We start from the raw sequence: 16,233 nt of genomic DNA, 5'->3' as shown, positions 1-16,233 counted from the left end.
GGGACTTCAGAGTGCCGCCAGGCGTTGATGCCACGCAGTTTAACATCAAAAAGCGACCCAAACGCTTTCATATTCATAGACGCAATAAACCTTGGACTTTTGTATCGAAGGTGTCTGGCCTGTAGTGTGTGCAGGCCACAGGCGGAATAACCCCTCTGTTTGGGTCTGATGTCCTCTACACACAGTAGCGCTCACTCTGCCGTCCTTTACCCCGGGCTGTAGTAACAGAGAAGGGTAGAAACGTGGAGGGCGGGCCCTGACTGCATTCGCCTTGTTATGTATTCCCGTGATCGCATCGCCATCTTGTTGCAATCCCTCCTTTACGTGTGAGAGAGCATTTATCCAAGGAATATATTTTTACTATTTTTCTTTCCGACGAGAGGAAGAGAGGAAAAAACAAAGTGCGCGTTCGGGTCAGCTGCGCTCCAGACAGTGCTCCCCGGGGGACCTCGGCTGCGCTTTTTTCTTCTGTCCGCTGCGCTTTTTTTCTTCTGTCCGGGGCGATCGGGTAGCCTACGGTGAGGGGCGCGCGATGAGCATCGATACTCTTCTGGAAGCGGCCAGATATCTGGAATGGCAAGCCCAGCAACAACAGATCGCACATGGTAAGGCGGGGGTACTCAGGTGGGAACCGGCGGGGGGCTTGCGGGAGATCACAGTCTAGGGAAGCCTTTAGAATAGCAGGATTTGGCTTGGTCGGTTTATTGGGGGGTCCACACCTACTTAAACCCCGAACGGTCATGCATTCCCACCGATCAGCCTAGGTCCTGCAGGGAAACATCGTTTTCACTCAATAACCTATTCATGGTCCCTTTACCGGTGATTCATGAACATAGCCTGGCCGACCCTCTACAGTTTGACTAATGCATTTATTTGCATTTATCAATACGGGAGCAGGAGGTATTTTTCTACCTCGGTTTCCGGGTTAAATCCCTGCTATATATAGCCTTGCTGCTACTACTATGCGCGCTCTGTCTGTGTGTGGCTAGTTACACCGTATCTACTGACATATTGCCGCTCGTTCTGCACTCCAGAACGCTTCTGTATTTGTTTCGGGTTGGCTACAAAGTATGTGTCGTCGCTTGTTACAATGTTGCAACTGTGGATCACACACACGCTTGTTACTATGTTACAACAATACATTACATGTACTATGTCGTCGGTACAGCCTTCAGTCTTTCACACTCATTGAAATTAGAAACATATTTTGTGCGTAAAAGATAGGCCTAGTAGTGAGGTATTTTAAGCTTGTTTTGCAGTAGTAGCCTAATGATTGCAGAATTTTGGCAAGGCTACTGCTGGTCGATGTTGCAATCTGGTCTCAGAGCATTTCGTATTAATCTGTATATAAATCCGAGACACTCTATTTAGTATGATATGTTACATTTGGTATGGTTACATAAGACATATGGTTACTTAAGGCAAAAAACGAAAGGAGGGTGGTTGGTCGAGGTGGACGGTTGGGTGTATAATGCTAACGTCTAGCAACCCAAAAGTTGCGAGTTCAAATTTCATTACGGACAACTTAATCATTTTAGCTAATTAGCAACTTTCAACTACTTGCTACTTTTTAGCTACTTTGCAACTACTTAGCGTGTTAGTTAACTCATAAACTTAACCCCTTGCCTAGCTAACGTTAGCAAGCCACCTAACTAGAAATCGTAACATATCATACGTTTTTCAAATTCGTAACATATAATACGATTTGTAATTTGTAACATATCGTACGAAATGGGTGCTGGACATCCACAAGTTAATACCATACGAAACAAAACACATCATACTTAATGGAGTGTCTCGGACTTACGTACAGAATAATACAAAATTATCTGATACCAGGTTGCATAGGGCGGTGGCAGGCAGCAGAACAACCAGAGAGGCTCCTGCAGGCAGGCTCCCTCTTTTACATAATGCTCTGACATTGCTCCGCTATCTTATGACACTCCGGGGCGGGACACACACACAACCCTACTGCCTGTCCACGAAAGTAACTCCCTCCCTACGACAGAGCTGCGTGTGTGAAACGTTAAACACAGCATGGGTGTCCGTTTGACTGGGTTGTGAACTGAATCACAGTTATTCACAGGATATTTCATAGACGGTTGGTGATTATCGCCACATATTAGGAAGAGGGCTTTTTGTTTCACTCATCTGGTGACGTGTCAGTTCATCCACACCCCCTAGTGGCACATACATACCGTGTGCCTAAGAGGACCTGCCCCCGACGACCACGTGCACGCCAGAATGACTGGTGCACGGGTCACAGTGTGGGGAAAGTAGGGCAACCCCCCCTTCTCTATTTTCTCCCACCTCCTCCTCTATCTCCTCCCTTTCTCCCCCTCACAATGCAAGAGTTATGTAATTCAATTTGCATGTTTTTAAATCTGGAGCAGGGCTGATCAGAAACATGATCAAAAGTATGTGGACACCTGCCAATCCAACTTCTCATTCCAAAATCATGGACATTAATGGGAGTTGGTCCCCCTTTGCTGCTATAACAGCCTCCACTCTTCTGAGAAGGCTTTCCACTAGATGTTGGAACATTGCTGCAGGGACTTGCTTCCATTAAGCCACAAGAGCATTAGTGAGGTCGGGCACTGATGTTGGCCGATTAATATAATAATAATAATAATAATAATAATATGCCATTTAGCAGACGCTTTTATCCAAAGCGACTTACAGTCATGCGTGCATACATTTTTGTGTATGGGTGGTCCCGGGGATCGAACCCACTACCTTGGCGTTACAAGCGCCGTGCTCTACCAGCTGAGCTACAGATTAAGCCTGGCTCGCAGTCGGGGTTCCAATTCATCCCAAAGGTGTTCGATGGGGTTGAGGTCAGGACTCTGTGCAGGCCAGTCAAGTTCTTCCACACCGATCTCCACAAATAATATCTGTATGGACCTCGTTTTGTGCACAGGGGTATTGTCATGCTGAAACAGGAAAGGGCCTTCCCCAAACTGTTGCCACAAAGTTGGAAGCACAGAATTGTCTAGAATGTCATTGTATGCGGTAGCGTTAAGATTTCCCTTCACTGGAATTAAGGGGCCTAGCCGGAACCATGAAAAACAAAGGGCGGCGCACAATTGGCCCAGCGTCATCCAGGTTAGGGGAGGGTTTGGCCGGGGGGGATCTCCTTGACTCATCGTGCTCTAGCAACTTCATGTGGCAGGCCGGGCGCCTGCAAGCTGACTTCGGTCATCAGTTGAACGGTGTTTCCTCCGATACATTTGTGCGGCTGGCTTCCGGGTTAGCCGAGCAGTGTTTAAAGAAGCAGCGCGGCTTGGCGGATCATGTTTCGGAGGACGCATGACTCGACCTTCGCCTATTCCGAGCCCGTTGGGGAATTGCAGCGATGAGACAAGATCGTAACTACCAATGGTGAAGCGTGATTCATCACTCCAGAGAATGTGTTTCCACTGCTCCAGAGTCCAATGGCGGCGAGCTTTACACCACTCTAGCCGACATTTGACATTGCGCATTGTGATATTAGGTTTATGTGGAGCTGCTCGGCCATGGAAACCCATTTCATGAAGCTCCCGACAAACAGTTATTGTGCTGACGTTGCTTCCAGAGGCAGTTTGGAACTCGGTAGTGACGGTGCCACGTTGAAAGTCACTGAGCTCTTCAGTAAGGCCATTCTACTCCCAATGTTTGTCTATGGAGATTGCATGGCGGTGTGCTCGATTTTATACACCTGTCAGCAACGGGTGTGGCTGAAATAGCCGAATCCAGTAATCTGAAAAGGTGTCCACAAACTTTTGTATATATAATGTATGTATGTGTGAGAACCTTTTCAGAGCGGAAGAGTGTGCTTACCCCCATTGCAATCCAGTGGTAGCCCCCGTCCCTCTCTCTCCCTCCTTCCCTGTTTTCTGGTTTAGTTATCCGTTACTTTCTAAATGTAATCCGTTAGTTACTAGTTGTTACCTGTTCAAAATTGTAATGAGTAACAATTTTGGATTACCCAAATTTAGTAGCGTAATCAAATTACTTTCAGTTACTTTTAGATTACTTTCCCCTTAAGGGCCATTAGAAGAAGACCAAAATGAATATTACCAATTGAACGACATACAATTTCCATATATCCCCCATAAAAACGACATATATATTAGGATAAATCAATGTTAGAGTTTACATAGCTGGCCATACATTTATGTTGCATTTAAATGTATGGGTTATGTAGGCGTCTTCTAACCCATTGCTTCCTACTTAATAATTTGATTAGGCTATATTTTACATTAAAAACCAAAGTCTGTCAGATTTCCAGTCATTCCAATTAATTTTATACCACTTGATCTTCAAGAATAGGACTTGGAAATATAGATTAGCCAAATTGTTTTACCTGAGCATAACTCAAAAACGAAGGACTTATTAGCCTACTCTGTTGTTTATGATTTTGTTGTCATGGAGAACTGATTGGGCTCATTGCTTCGAGTTGAAAGATAAACGCTGCTCTCATGGAATAGCATGCTTTGTTCACTAACGAAAAGTGCTATTTGCATGTGAAAATGAATGCCATATGCTGCATTTGCTATAGGCCTATTGTTTACGGTTTTTGTTGGTGACACTTTGATATCTTGATCATGTGTCCGTTAGGCCCATGAAAAAATTTATTTCTCAGCACAAATTAGATCGAGCAATAAAAGCCCCACTCATGGTCTTCTTAAAATAAACTCATTTTTGCCAGCATGTAAAACACAATACCACAGAGGAGTTTAGAAGGGAGGAACACCCTCAAACTTTTATTCCACATGCTGGATACTCACTATGCAGCTGTTGCAAGAGCGAATTTTTCACTGGCTGGCCACTGGTTGCAAAAACAATGATTGAAAGGCAGCTTAAACGTCTTCAATTCAACCATTATTTGGTTAAAATACACATATAAGCCTACATTTGTGAACAGCCTTCCACAACAACTACAATCCGTAAGGCGCAAATAGCTAAATGAGAGAGCAGCAGTGTGATTCACATCATTGCGCCATGTAGATATATCAATAATAAGTGATATCCGTATCGCCCGTAGGCCACACCCCTGCTGTCGTCCTTACCTCCAAGTTAATATTCAAATTGGATGTGCTGTATAATCTTTGGATGCCGGCAGCAGTCGCACCATTGGAAGACATAACTTGGACTGTAGCCTACAAAAGCCTATTCCTGATCCTTTCCCGTGTGATTCATCAAACACATTTGGTGTGTCATCATAGTGGTGTCTGACTTGTGGTCAGACTCGCTCAGGTGGAACAAACTTAAACCTGCGCCTTTTTTCAATGTGTGTGCGTGTCTGTCAAACTTCTAGAAATGTTGGTTTAGTAATGTGAGTGTACTGTGTGCACAGTGTATATTTGATATGTAGTACATTTAAGCATGAGGGAACTCCGTGTGTCAACTTTAGTTCATCTTCTTGCCTGTGGGATCCCTCGTGTTGTGTGCGTCTAATGTTGCTATGGATCTATGGTAACTGGTGTTTCATTTAGAGACAAACCCCTTTTGTCTAGTGTGTGTGTGTGTGTTTGTTTGTTTTTGTGCATATGTGTCGACCTGTGTGTGTACGCGTGCATGTGTGTCAGCTATACAGAGTTTGGTCTGCATTGCCATATGTTGCCGGCTCCAATGACACAGCTGAGTAGACCCAGCTGAGTAGACTAGGCCCCGCCCCCTTCCACCCACCAGCCTATCACAGGCCTGGACCAAGGGCTCTCTGGACACTATTGGCAATCGCTGTGAACTCCCGCCCCTCCTTGACGACCAAACGGTCCAATTACAGCGCACACGCTCTAGCCCATCAGAGAGCAGATGCAGGCTTTCAGCGACAGACCCTGTCCTCACGTCCCATCGGTCTGTCTGCCTCTAGGATGACATCATTGTGTGTGTGTGTGTGTGTGGAGGGGGGGAGTGGGTGTGTGTTCACCACTTCACCTAAGACAGTTCTGTCTGTGAAACATGAATTCTACTACTATACGAGATGAAGCCTTCAAGTCCCTACATTTCTAAACATCATCCCCATTATCTTCCTCCCCTCTCCCACAGAGGAGGAGCGTCGCAGAGAGGAGGCGGAGTCCAGACGAGCAGAGGTTGTGACCTGTTCGGACCAGCCAGTCAGATTCAACCATGTCACCTGGGGGTCATCACAGCATTGGCCTGAGTCATCACAGCATTGTCAGCACCAGCACCTCTCTCCCTCCTCTCACCCTCCTTCCCTCTCCCTCCCTCCTCCCCCCATCTCCATCGCTGTCATCCCCATGGTACCCGTTGTCACAGCTACGCCCTCTGTACCGCCCCTTCCCGTCATCACGACGATCACTGCCGCGGCAACCTCGCTCCACCTCGGAGGCTCCCAGGTGATGAAGGGAGGCTCCTCCCCTACTCAGCAGCAGCCAATCCAGCACCAGATGGCAGCCCAGGTGAAGGCGGAGCCTAACTTGATGACGCCACAGATGGGCGGAAGCCCTAGCCAATCCCAACCTCCAATTCAGATTCCGTACCCGACCTCCATCATCACCACCGCCGCCGCTTCCCAACATGCACTCCTTCCGCAGCAAGCCATGCCCACGCAGCCACGCCCAAACGGAACCATCATGGACGACCTGAGAGGGTTGGACGGGAAGAGACGACCTGGAGGGTGAGAGAAAGTCCTCGTTTTTGAGGTCATACATTTTGCATACATTTTCACTGATCACCGACTAAGGAAACTGAATGATCCACAAGTAATAATGAGTAGTTATTTAGGATGCAAGGTGATTTGTAGATCAGCCTGTCAACAGGGCAGAGTGTAGTCAAACATGAGGACATGTAGTCGAACACAAACAGGGTAGTCAAACATGAGGACATGTAGTCAAACACGCACAGTGTGTGTAACGCATAATGCACTCCTAGACAGTTGGTGTGGAAGTCCGTTTTTATACAGATGTTGTTATCTGTGTTTTGCAGAGCTGGAACCAGAGAGGTGCACAACAAACTGGAGAAGAACAGAAGAGCTCACCTGAAGGATTGTTTCGATACGCTGAAGAAGAACGTTCCAAACGTAGATGAGAAGAAGACCTCCAACCTCAGTGTTCTACGCAGCGCCCTGCGATACATACAGGTAGGCTACACGGGTGTGTGTGATGGCTTGTGTGTGTGATGTCAGGTTGGTGCATTCTCCTTTTCTCTTTCCCTCTGCCTTTTATCTTGCTTTGCTTGTTCTCATTCTAGCTCCCAATTCAAATAAATGTTTTTTTCTTTATTAGTATGACTGAAAAATATGAAACGCTGCCAAAATGGAACCGGCAAAATTCACAGAGAACATAGCGACAGAGTAGTACACTAATTACGCTACCATTTCCTTTTTCTCTCATTCCCTCCCTCCCTGGATCCTTGGCCACGTGAGTTGAGAGCACATGGCTAACGCGAGCTCAGTGACGTCAACCCTTCCTCCCCTCCCCCTCCCGGCAGAGTGAGAGAGACACACTGAGCACGCTCTGTTCTGCTGCTGCTCTGCTCTTGCACATGCTCAGTGGATTGTCTGAGAGGAGCGCCGTCTCCACGGAGATGAAAGGGGGGATGCAGAGGAGTGACGCTGTCACCACCTCCCGCTCTCTCTTTCTGTCTACATCTCTCTCGTTCTTTCTCGCACTGTCATCTCTCTCTTTCTTTCTCTCACTGTCATCTCTCTCTTTCTTTCTCTCATGCTTTCTCTTTCTGCGTCTATCTTTCCCTTTATACATTCCTCTCTCTCTCTCCCCCTTTTCCTCTCTTTCTCTCCTCCCCCCTCTCGGTTTCTGCCCTTTAGAACACTTGGTAACCATAGAGACAGGCGGCAGGTGGTCAGAACACTGCGGGAGGTCCTGTTCTTTACTCAGTGTGTGTGTTTGTGTGTGTCTGTGTGTGTGTGTGTTCACGGGTGTGTTTGTTCAAGGATGTGTTTGTGGGGATTGTGTGTTAAGTCTGCAGGATTTGAAATTGAGCACACGGCCATGCGATCTCCATAGACAAACATTGGCAGTAGAATGGCCATGCTGAAGAGCTGTGACTTTCAACGTGGCACCGTGATATGATGCCACCTTTTCAACAAGTCAGTTCGTCAAATTTCTGCCCTGCTAGAGCTGCCCCGGTCAACTGTAAGTGTTGTTATTGTGATGTGGAAACGTCTAGGAGCAACAACGGCTCAGCCGCAAAGTGGTAGGCCAAACAAGCTCACAGAACAGAACCGACGAGTGCTGAAGCGCGTAGCGCATAAAAATCGTAACTCCATTGAGTTGGTCCCCCACCAGTCCCCTCCTGTACTCCCTATTCACTCATGACTTCATGGTCAGGCACGACTCCAACACCATCATTAAGTTTGATGACACAACAGTGGTAGGCCTGATCACAGACAATGATGAGACAGCCTATAGGGAGGAGGTCAGAGATCTGGCAGTGTGGTGCCAGGACAACAACCTCTCCCTCAACGTGATCAAGGCAAAGGAGATGATTGTGGACTACAGGAAAAAGAAGAGGACCGAGCACGCCCCCATTCTCATCGACGGGGCTGTAGTGGAGCGGGTTGAGAGCTTCAAGTTCCTTGGTGTCAACATCACCAACAAACTATCATGGTCCAAGCACACCAAGACAGTCGTGAAGAGGGCACGACAAAATCTATTCCCCCTCAGGAGACTGAAAAGATTTGGCATGGGTCCTCAGATCCTCAAAATGTTCTACAGCTGCACCATCGAGAACATTCTGACTGGTTGCATCACTTCCTGGTATGGCAACTGCTCGGCCTCCGACCGCAAGGCACTACAGAGGGTAGTGCGTATGGCCCAGTACATCACTGGGGCCAAGCTTCCTGCCATCCAGGACCTCTTTACCAGGCAGTGTCAGAGGAAGGCCCTAAAAATTGTCAAATACTCCAGCCATCCTAGTCATAGACTGTTCTCTCTGCTACCACACGGCAAGCGGTACCGGAGCGCCAAGTCTAGGTCCAAGAGGCTTCTTAACAGCTTCTACCTCAAGCCATAAGACTCCTGAACATCTAATCAAATGGCTACCCAGACTATTTGCATTGCCCCACCTCTTTTACGCTGCTGTTACTCTCTGTTTATTATCTATGCATAGTCACTTTACCTCTACCTACATGTACAGTGGGGAAAAAAAGTATTTAGTCAGCCACCAATTGTGCAAGTTCTCCCACTTAAAAAGATGAGAGAGGCCTGTAATTTTCATCATAGGTACACGTCAACTATGACAGACAAATTGATAAAAAAAATCTTTTTTATGAATTTATTTGCAAATTATGGTGGAAAATAAGTATTTGGTCATCTACAAACAAGCAAGATTTCTGGCTCTCACAGACCTGTAACTTCTTCTTTAAGAGGCTCCTCTGTCCTCCACTCGTTACCTGTATGAATGGCACCTGTTTGAACTTGTTATCAGTATAAAAAGACACCTGTCCACAACCTCAAACAGTCACACTCTATGGCCAAGACCAAAGAGCTGTCAAAGGACACCAGAAACAAAATTGTAGACCTGCACCAGGCTGGGAAGACTGAATCTGCAATAGGTAAGCAGCTTGGTTTGAAGAAATCAACTGTGGGAGCAATTATTAGGAAATGGAAGACATACAAGACCACTGATAATCTCCATCGATCTGGGGCTCCACGCAAGATCTCACCCCGTGGGGTCAAAATGATCACAAGAACGGTGAGCAAAAATCCCAGAACCACACGGGGGGACCTAGTGAATGACCTGCAGAGAGCTGGGACCAAAGTAACAAAGCCTACCATCAGTAACACACTACGCCGCCAGGGACTCAAATCCTGCAGTGCCAGACGTGTCCCCCTGCTTAAGCCAGTACATGTCCAGGCCCATCTGAAGTTTGCTAGAGTGCATTTGGATGATCCAGAAGAGGATTGGGAGAATGTCATATGGTCAGATGAAACCAAAATATAACTTTTTGGTAAAAACTCAACTTGTCGTGTTTGGAGGACAAAGAATGCTGAGTTGCATCCAAAGAACACCATACCTACTGTGAAGCATGGGGGTGGAAACATCATGCTTTGGGGCTGTTTTTTCTGCAAAGGGACCAGGACGACTGATCCGTGTAAAGGAAAGAATGAATGGGGCCATGTATCGTGAGATTTTGAGTGAAAACCTCCTTCCATCAGCAAGGGCATTGAAGATGAAACGTGGCTGGGTCTTTCAGCATGACAATGATCCCAAACACACCGCCCGGGCAACGAAGGAGTGGCTTCGTAAGAAGCATTTCAAGGTCCTGGAGTGGCCTAGCCAGTCTCCAGATCTCAACCCCATAGAAAATCTTTGGAGGGAGTTGAAAGTCCGTGTTGCCCAGCGACAGCCCCAAAACATCACTGCTCTAGAGGGAGATCTGCATGGAGGAATGAGCCAAAATACCAGCAACAGTGTGTGAAAACCTTGTGAAGACTTACAGAAAACGTTTGACCTGTGTCATTGCCAACAAAGGGTATATAACAAAGTATTGAGAAACTTTTGTTATTGACCAAATACTTATTTTCCACCATAATTTGCAAATAAATTCATTAAAAATCCTACAATGTGATTTTCTGGATTTTTTTCTCCTCATTTTGTCTGTCATAGTTGACGTGTACCTATGATGAAAATTACAGGCCTCTCTCATCTTTTTAAGTGGGAGAACTTGCACAATTGGTGGCTGACTAAATACTTTTTTTCCCCACTGTACCTCAGTTAACCTGTGCCCCCGCAAATTGACTCTGTACCGGTACCCCCTGTATATAGCCTCACTACTGTTATTTTATTGCTGCTCTTTAATATTTTTTCTTTCTTAAAACTGCATTGTTGGTTAAGGGCTTGTAAGTACGCATTTCACTGTAAGGTCTACACCTGCGCATGTGACAAATAACATTTTATTTGAACTCCATATTAATGCCCATGATTTTGGAATAAGATGTTTGACGAGCAGTCCATATACGTTTGGCCTTATAGTGTATATGGAAGTGGGGGATGGAAGGAGAGATGGAGGAAAGGAGAGGGGGATTGAAGGGGAGATGAATGAAGAGAGGGGAGATGTCAGCTAGAGCAGTAAGCTGGAAAACAGCCAATTACATGACTCCTTAGATGAAATGACACCTTTATCTTCCAATTAGATCCCTCCTTATATACTGTCACTCCCCTGCTCAACCGCAGAAACCCTTGTGGATGTTGTTACCAAGGAAACGGCTATGTGTAGCAGCTGTTGCAATGGTGTTAGAGATGCAAGGAGACCTAATGAACACACACACACCAACCTGCGTTTTCCTCTCCTGCACCATGTGTCATCATCAGGAAGGTGTGTGTTTGTAAGTGGTCTGTAAGGGGTTTACAACAAGGGGGTTTAAGGGGTTTACAACAAACCTTCACACAGACGGTACAAACTTATAGGCTAATCCTGATCACTGGACTACACACACACATCTCTCTTACAAAGCTCCAGTAACACTTCTGCAGAGTGGAATGGGAGTCCTTTGTGTGTTGAGCCGGAATGGAGTGTTCCTGGCTAGCAGTAGCAGTGAGTGTAGTGTGTTTGGAGGGGTGGGGAGAGAAACTGGCCTCGCTTGTGGCCTCGCATCACGTGCCTGCTGAGAGTAAACAGCTTTGCTCGCTGAACTCAGTGCCCTGTAGTAGGATCATGTGATGTCCCTCCTCTCGCTCTCTCCATTTCTCCCTCTTTTTCTTTTGTTTTCTGTCTTCTGTCTTAACCTCTATTCCATCTCTATTATCGCCACCAGCCTTGTGATCTTCTGTTCTCTTTTTAAACTTTTCTAACTCTTTCTTTCCACCCTGTGCTCTCTCTTCCTCTCCCTCCCTCTCTCACTCCCCCTCCCTCCCTCTCTCACTCCCCCTCCCTCCCTCTCTCACGCCCCCTTTCTCCCTTGTAATGTTTTTAGTGTGCCTCTGTGTTTAGGAGCCCCTCTCTCAGTCAGCTGACCAGACCACTCAGTAACTGGGTCAGAGGACCATTTGTCCGCATGACTACTGCACACCGCTCTCTCCCTCGCTTTCTTTTCCTCCCATCACTTCTTTCCCTCGCTCCCTCTCTCTCATGAGTTTGACTCTTCTACTCTCCATGTGGTCTGGAGTACACCTACACGTGGTTGGGTCAGTTTTGGGCAGCTGTTATTGGTTTAAGTGATATGTGTGTTATGAGCAAGGAGTGTGTTCATGTCCCTTTCTCAGACACTGCGAATGAGTTGAATGTATGTTAATGTGTAACTAGCGTGTTGGTACTACATCTGCTGGTGTGTGTGTGTCGTCTCCCAGACTCTGAAGCGTAAGGAGAAGGAGTACGAACACGAGATGGAGCGTCTAGCGAGAGAGAAGATCTCCACGCAGCAGAGACTGGCTGAGCTGAAGAACGAGCTGAGTCAGTGTATGGACGTTATGGAGATTGACAAGGTCCTCAGACAGACTGTACAACCAGAGGACGACCAGGCTTCGACTTCTACTGCCTCAGGTACACACACACACACACAGTTACAGGCAGATGAGCACACAAACATTTGCAGAAGAACGCATGCTGTGTGTTTACCGGGGTTTCTGTTAGAAATACATTTGGCCGTCATGCTTATCGGTCTATAGCAGCGTTTCCCAAACCTAGTCCTGGGGACCCCAAAGGGTGTCCTGGCACTACACAGCTGATTCAAATAATCAACAAGTTTTGATTATTTTTAATCAGCTGTGTAGTGCTAGGGCAAAAACCAAAAACGGGCACTACTTGGGGTCCCCGGGACCGAGTTTGGGAAACGCTGGTCAATAGGTTAATTAGCATAATATAGTGGAATTAAATTGCTGTGTGTGTATTTTCATTAGTCATCATGTAGCCGTCATCTTATTTATCCGACACAACTGTCACGTGCACAGCATACAGAGCCTATTTGTGGGATGTTTCTCCTGCAGCTCCTCAGCAGGTTGACGCTGAAGTAAAACTTGTGCTTTTAGAAGCCCATTCATTGCGCAACAATTCTAAATGCAATCTTGTGTTAAAAAGTTTTGGTGCACGATTAAAAAGAGCTAGGCCTACTATTTTTATTTCTCAACTGGTAGTTTAATTGAAGAATGCCTCCCATTCTCCATTCAGGCAACAGGCTATCAGCACGTCACCTCCACTTTACAATGTGAGCTGGAGGCAGTATGCATTTTGAAAACATAGGCCTACTTAATTGTTTGAAACCTGAATGTTTTACTTCATATTATGAGGCATGTCTTACCTTGCTTCATAGTAGCCTATAGGCAAATCTGACCATGGAAACGTGGAGGCAGTTCTTTTATAGACTTCGTGAGTTCTAAGTTTGGGGAAGCTTACAATTTATCCTACCATTCCTACCGATCTGTGTGCCAGTCATGATTTTCATATGCACATTTTCGTGGAACAGTTTCATTTTAATAATAATGTTTTTGTTACTCAAAATCATTGTCACTTGGTTAATCATAAAAATCGGAATTAAAATGATAAAAATCTAAAAGTACTAATTAAACTAATGCGAGAGCACCAGCCTCTGCCAAATGGACATATTGATACACTGTGATCCATTGGTGGTTAAAGAAATGAGCGTGTGGAACTCATAGCCTATAGGCCAATGCAGCAGTAGGCCTATAACTTCCATTGTCAACTAAGTAAAATACAAAAATATGATAAATTCAGGTTCTTTCAATTGCATTCATCTCTCTACTCAGCCCGTCTGCCTCCCTTTATCTGTCTTGACTAGAGCTTCTCTTTTTGATCAATTCCCCATTACGTATGTTTACTACTGGTGACATATGTAATGGGGAATTGATCAAACAAAGAAACAATCAAAGGGCAAACGATTTATACAATGAAACAATGAATGTGCAAGAATTGGCGGGAGACAGCTGAGCCATTCTGGAAAGACTCACCTATGTCTTCACCACACCTCTCCCCTTCTTTTTGTCTCAACATTTTTAATTATACTCAAGGCACATTATCTTCATACATATTTTAGAAGCTTTTCACTGACCGCCGCAACTCAATAATCAGCCAGGCCTACTGCCACGCGCTCTGCCCAAATTACGGGCTTCCTAAATAGGCATATGTCTACAAGCTTGTGATTTGAAACAATCCACGGCTCTATATCAATAAATAAAAAGCTAATGATCCTCGATTCCTCTGTGGCTAAGTCATGCTTTCTGGTGAAGTATTTTGAATGATTTTATTTATGTATAGACAGGCGTAATTCTATAATTTTGCCAAATGTATTTTACATTTTGTCTACTTCCTTAGCCTATTTGACACGCCGCCTATAAAAAAAACCTCCTCATATGCCATTTCTCTCCTGTTCTATTGGTTTTCATATCAACTTTCTTCCATTGTCCAGAAGCCAAAGGCATTATCCTAGACATATTAGCAACCCATCTAAGTTTCTAATGGAGATTTTCATCTCTGTCACTTATGGAACCACTCTTATCAGTTGCGCTGTTTAGAATGGAGTTTTCCCGCAAATTGCATTTTGGCAAATGTTTGAAAATTGTGTTTTATTGGCAGCTTCATTACAGGAGTTGCATGTTCTTCTAAAATGAATGACCATCATCTAAATGTGATTTCTGTCATTCTGAGCACCGTGGGTGGATGCCCTAATGGGTTATGCACCCAATACATATGGGTCCGGTAAATTCCTCAAATGGACGGTAAATTAAAATCTTCCCGGTCACGTTGTCCGGCGGCAAATTTTCCTGCCGGAAACCCTGCCGTATACATACCTGTCAATATGTGTGATGTGTTCTTATAGTGACATGTACTGTATGAGTAATCGCTCTCCCTCTCTCTCTCTCTTTCAGAAGGGGAAGACAACTTTGACCAGGACATTGATGAAGACCTCTCCCCTCCTCCTCCACCCTTCTCCCTCCCCAAACCCCCTCCCCCCATCCTACAGGCCCAATCACTCCTCACTCCTCACCTGTCCATCACACACAAGACCCTGTCCTCTGGGATTCTGACCAGCCCCTCGGGCCCCCCTCCCCCCCAGGCCATCGCCCCTGCCCCCCCTCCTCACCCCCATCCAACCATCCAAGTCTCCCCCAAAGTCATCGCCCACGCCGCCGTCTCCCACCCCTCCGTCATCCAGGCTGTCAATCACATCCTCCCGGCCAATCACAAACACCTCACGCACATCGCTCCCTCCCCCGGTCCTGTCTCCTCTATCCCGCAGCCAATCACAGCAGCCGCCGCCGCTGCCCACCAGACAATCACGGCCCAGCCCATTGGACACATCACCGTCCACCCTGTGGCCCACCTGGGAGGTCCCCTGCCCCCCCACATGTACCCCCAGGGGTTGACAGTCTCCCAGCCCACAGTGTTGGGGCACATCACCCACACCTTCACCCACCACACCCTTCCCCACTCCCAGGGCAACCTCCACCACGTCCAGGCTAGCCATGCTACCGCTAACGTGCCCCAGGTCAATGGGGCGGCAGTGCCTGGCCAGGGTGGCTCGTCCCTGGGGAAGCCCACAACCATGCTGGCCCACCACCATCACCACCACCCACAGCTGGTGGGACAAACCACCGTCCTCAACCCAGTCACCATGGTGACCGTACCACCCTTCCCTGTTAGCACACTCAAACTGGCCTGAGAGAGGGAGAGGGAGGGATGGAAGAAACAGGGTGGGGAGGGTGCGAGAGAGCGAGTCGGTGCGAGAGAGCGAGTCGGTGCAAGAGAGGGAGGGTGCGAGAGAGAGTGAGGTAGCGAGAAAGAGCGAGAGAGTCAGTACAGCATCAGGGGTGCGTTCAGTTCGCTTCACCGTTTGCTACGTAGTGTGACGGTTTGTACCGTTCTGCAACACACTGCTGCTGTTTGGTGAGTGTGGCCTGATCAATATGGGTGTGACCATTTGAAATTGCAAAACTCATGCAGCACTCCATATGGTAATCGTATGGTAATCGTAAACAAAGTTTATCAACTGGTTGTGCAGTACAGTTTCAGTTGAATTCAACATTGCACACCGTTCTGTCGTACTGAACGCAACCCTGGACTCAATCACAACCTGACAGAGACATGGGCAGTGACAGAAAGAGAGAGCTAAGGCATTGGTGCCCAGCATTGGTGCTCATTGGAGCATTGATCCCAGGTGTCAAGGACTACATCACCAGGTGGATTCTGACTCTACAGGATTTGTGACCTCCCTAGAACATTCCTCCCACACATTAACTCACAGACTTATGGGTAGCACCCAAATTGCACCCTATTCCATATATAGTGCACTACTATGGGCCCTGGTGAAAAGT

At 46.7% G+C, this 16,233-nt stretch overlaps 1 protein-coding gene across 1 annotated transcript; it reads left to right on the top strand.

Annotated features, from left to right (window-relative positions):
* Positions 1–186: 186 nt before the first annotated feature.
* Positions 187–15,665, top strand: mntb (MAX network transcriptional repressor b). The gene is made up of 5 exons (XM_041894599.2): positions 187–605; positions 6,031–6,622; positions 6,931–7,084; positions 12,256–12,448; positions 14,788–15,665. The coding sequence occupies exons 1-5, from the start codon at positions 533–535 to the stop codon at positions 15,579–15,581; spliced, it is 1,806 nt and encodes a 601-aa protein (XP_041750533.1). The 5' UTR covers positions 187–532; the 3' UTR covers positions 15,582–15,665.
* Positions 15,666–16,233: the final 568 nt, after the last annotated feature.

This window comes from Coregonus clupeaformis, chromosome 13, assembly GCF_020615455.1.
Source record: "Coregonus clupeaformis isolate EN_2021a chromosome 13, ASM2061545v1, whole genome shotgun sequence".
NCBI classification, from domain to species: domain Eukaryota; kingdom Metazoa; phylum Chordata; class Actinopteri; order Salmoniformes; family Salmonidae; genus Coregonus; species Coregonus clupeaformis.
Note: the sequence above shows the minus strand (reverse complement) of the source record. Positions and strands in the feature narration are given on the sequence as shown.

Bases quoted from the DNA above. Each gene is read 5' to 3' on its own strand.
- mntb (XM_041894599.2), top strand. From the start codon at position 533: ATGAGCATCGATACTCTTCTGGAAGCGGCCAGATATCTGGAATGGCAA. The intron at 606-6,030 runs GTAAGGCGGGGG...CCTCTCCCACAG, and splicing joins GCAACAACAGATCGCACATG to AGGAGGAGCGTCGCAGAGAG. The intron at 12,449-14,787 runs GTACACACACAC...TCTCTCTTTCAG, and splicing joins TTCGACTTCTACTGCCTCAG to AAGGGGAAGACAACTTTGAC.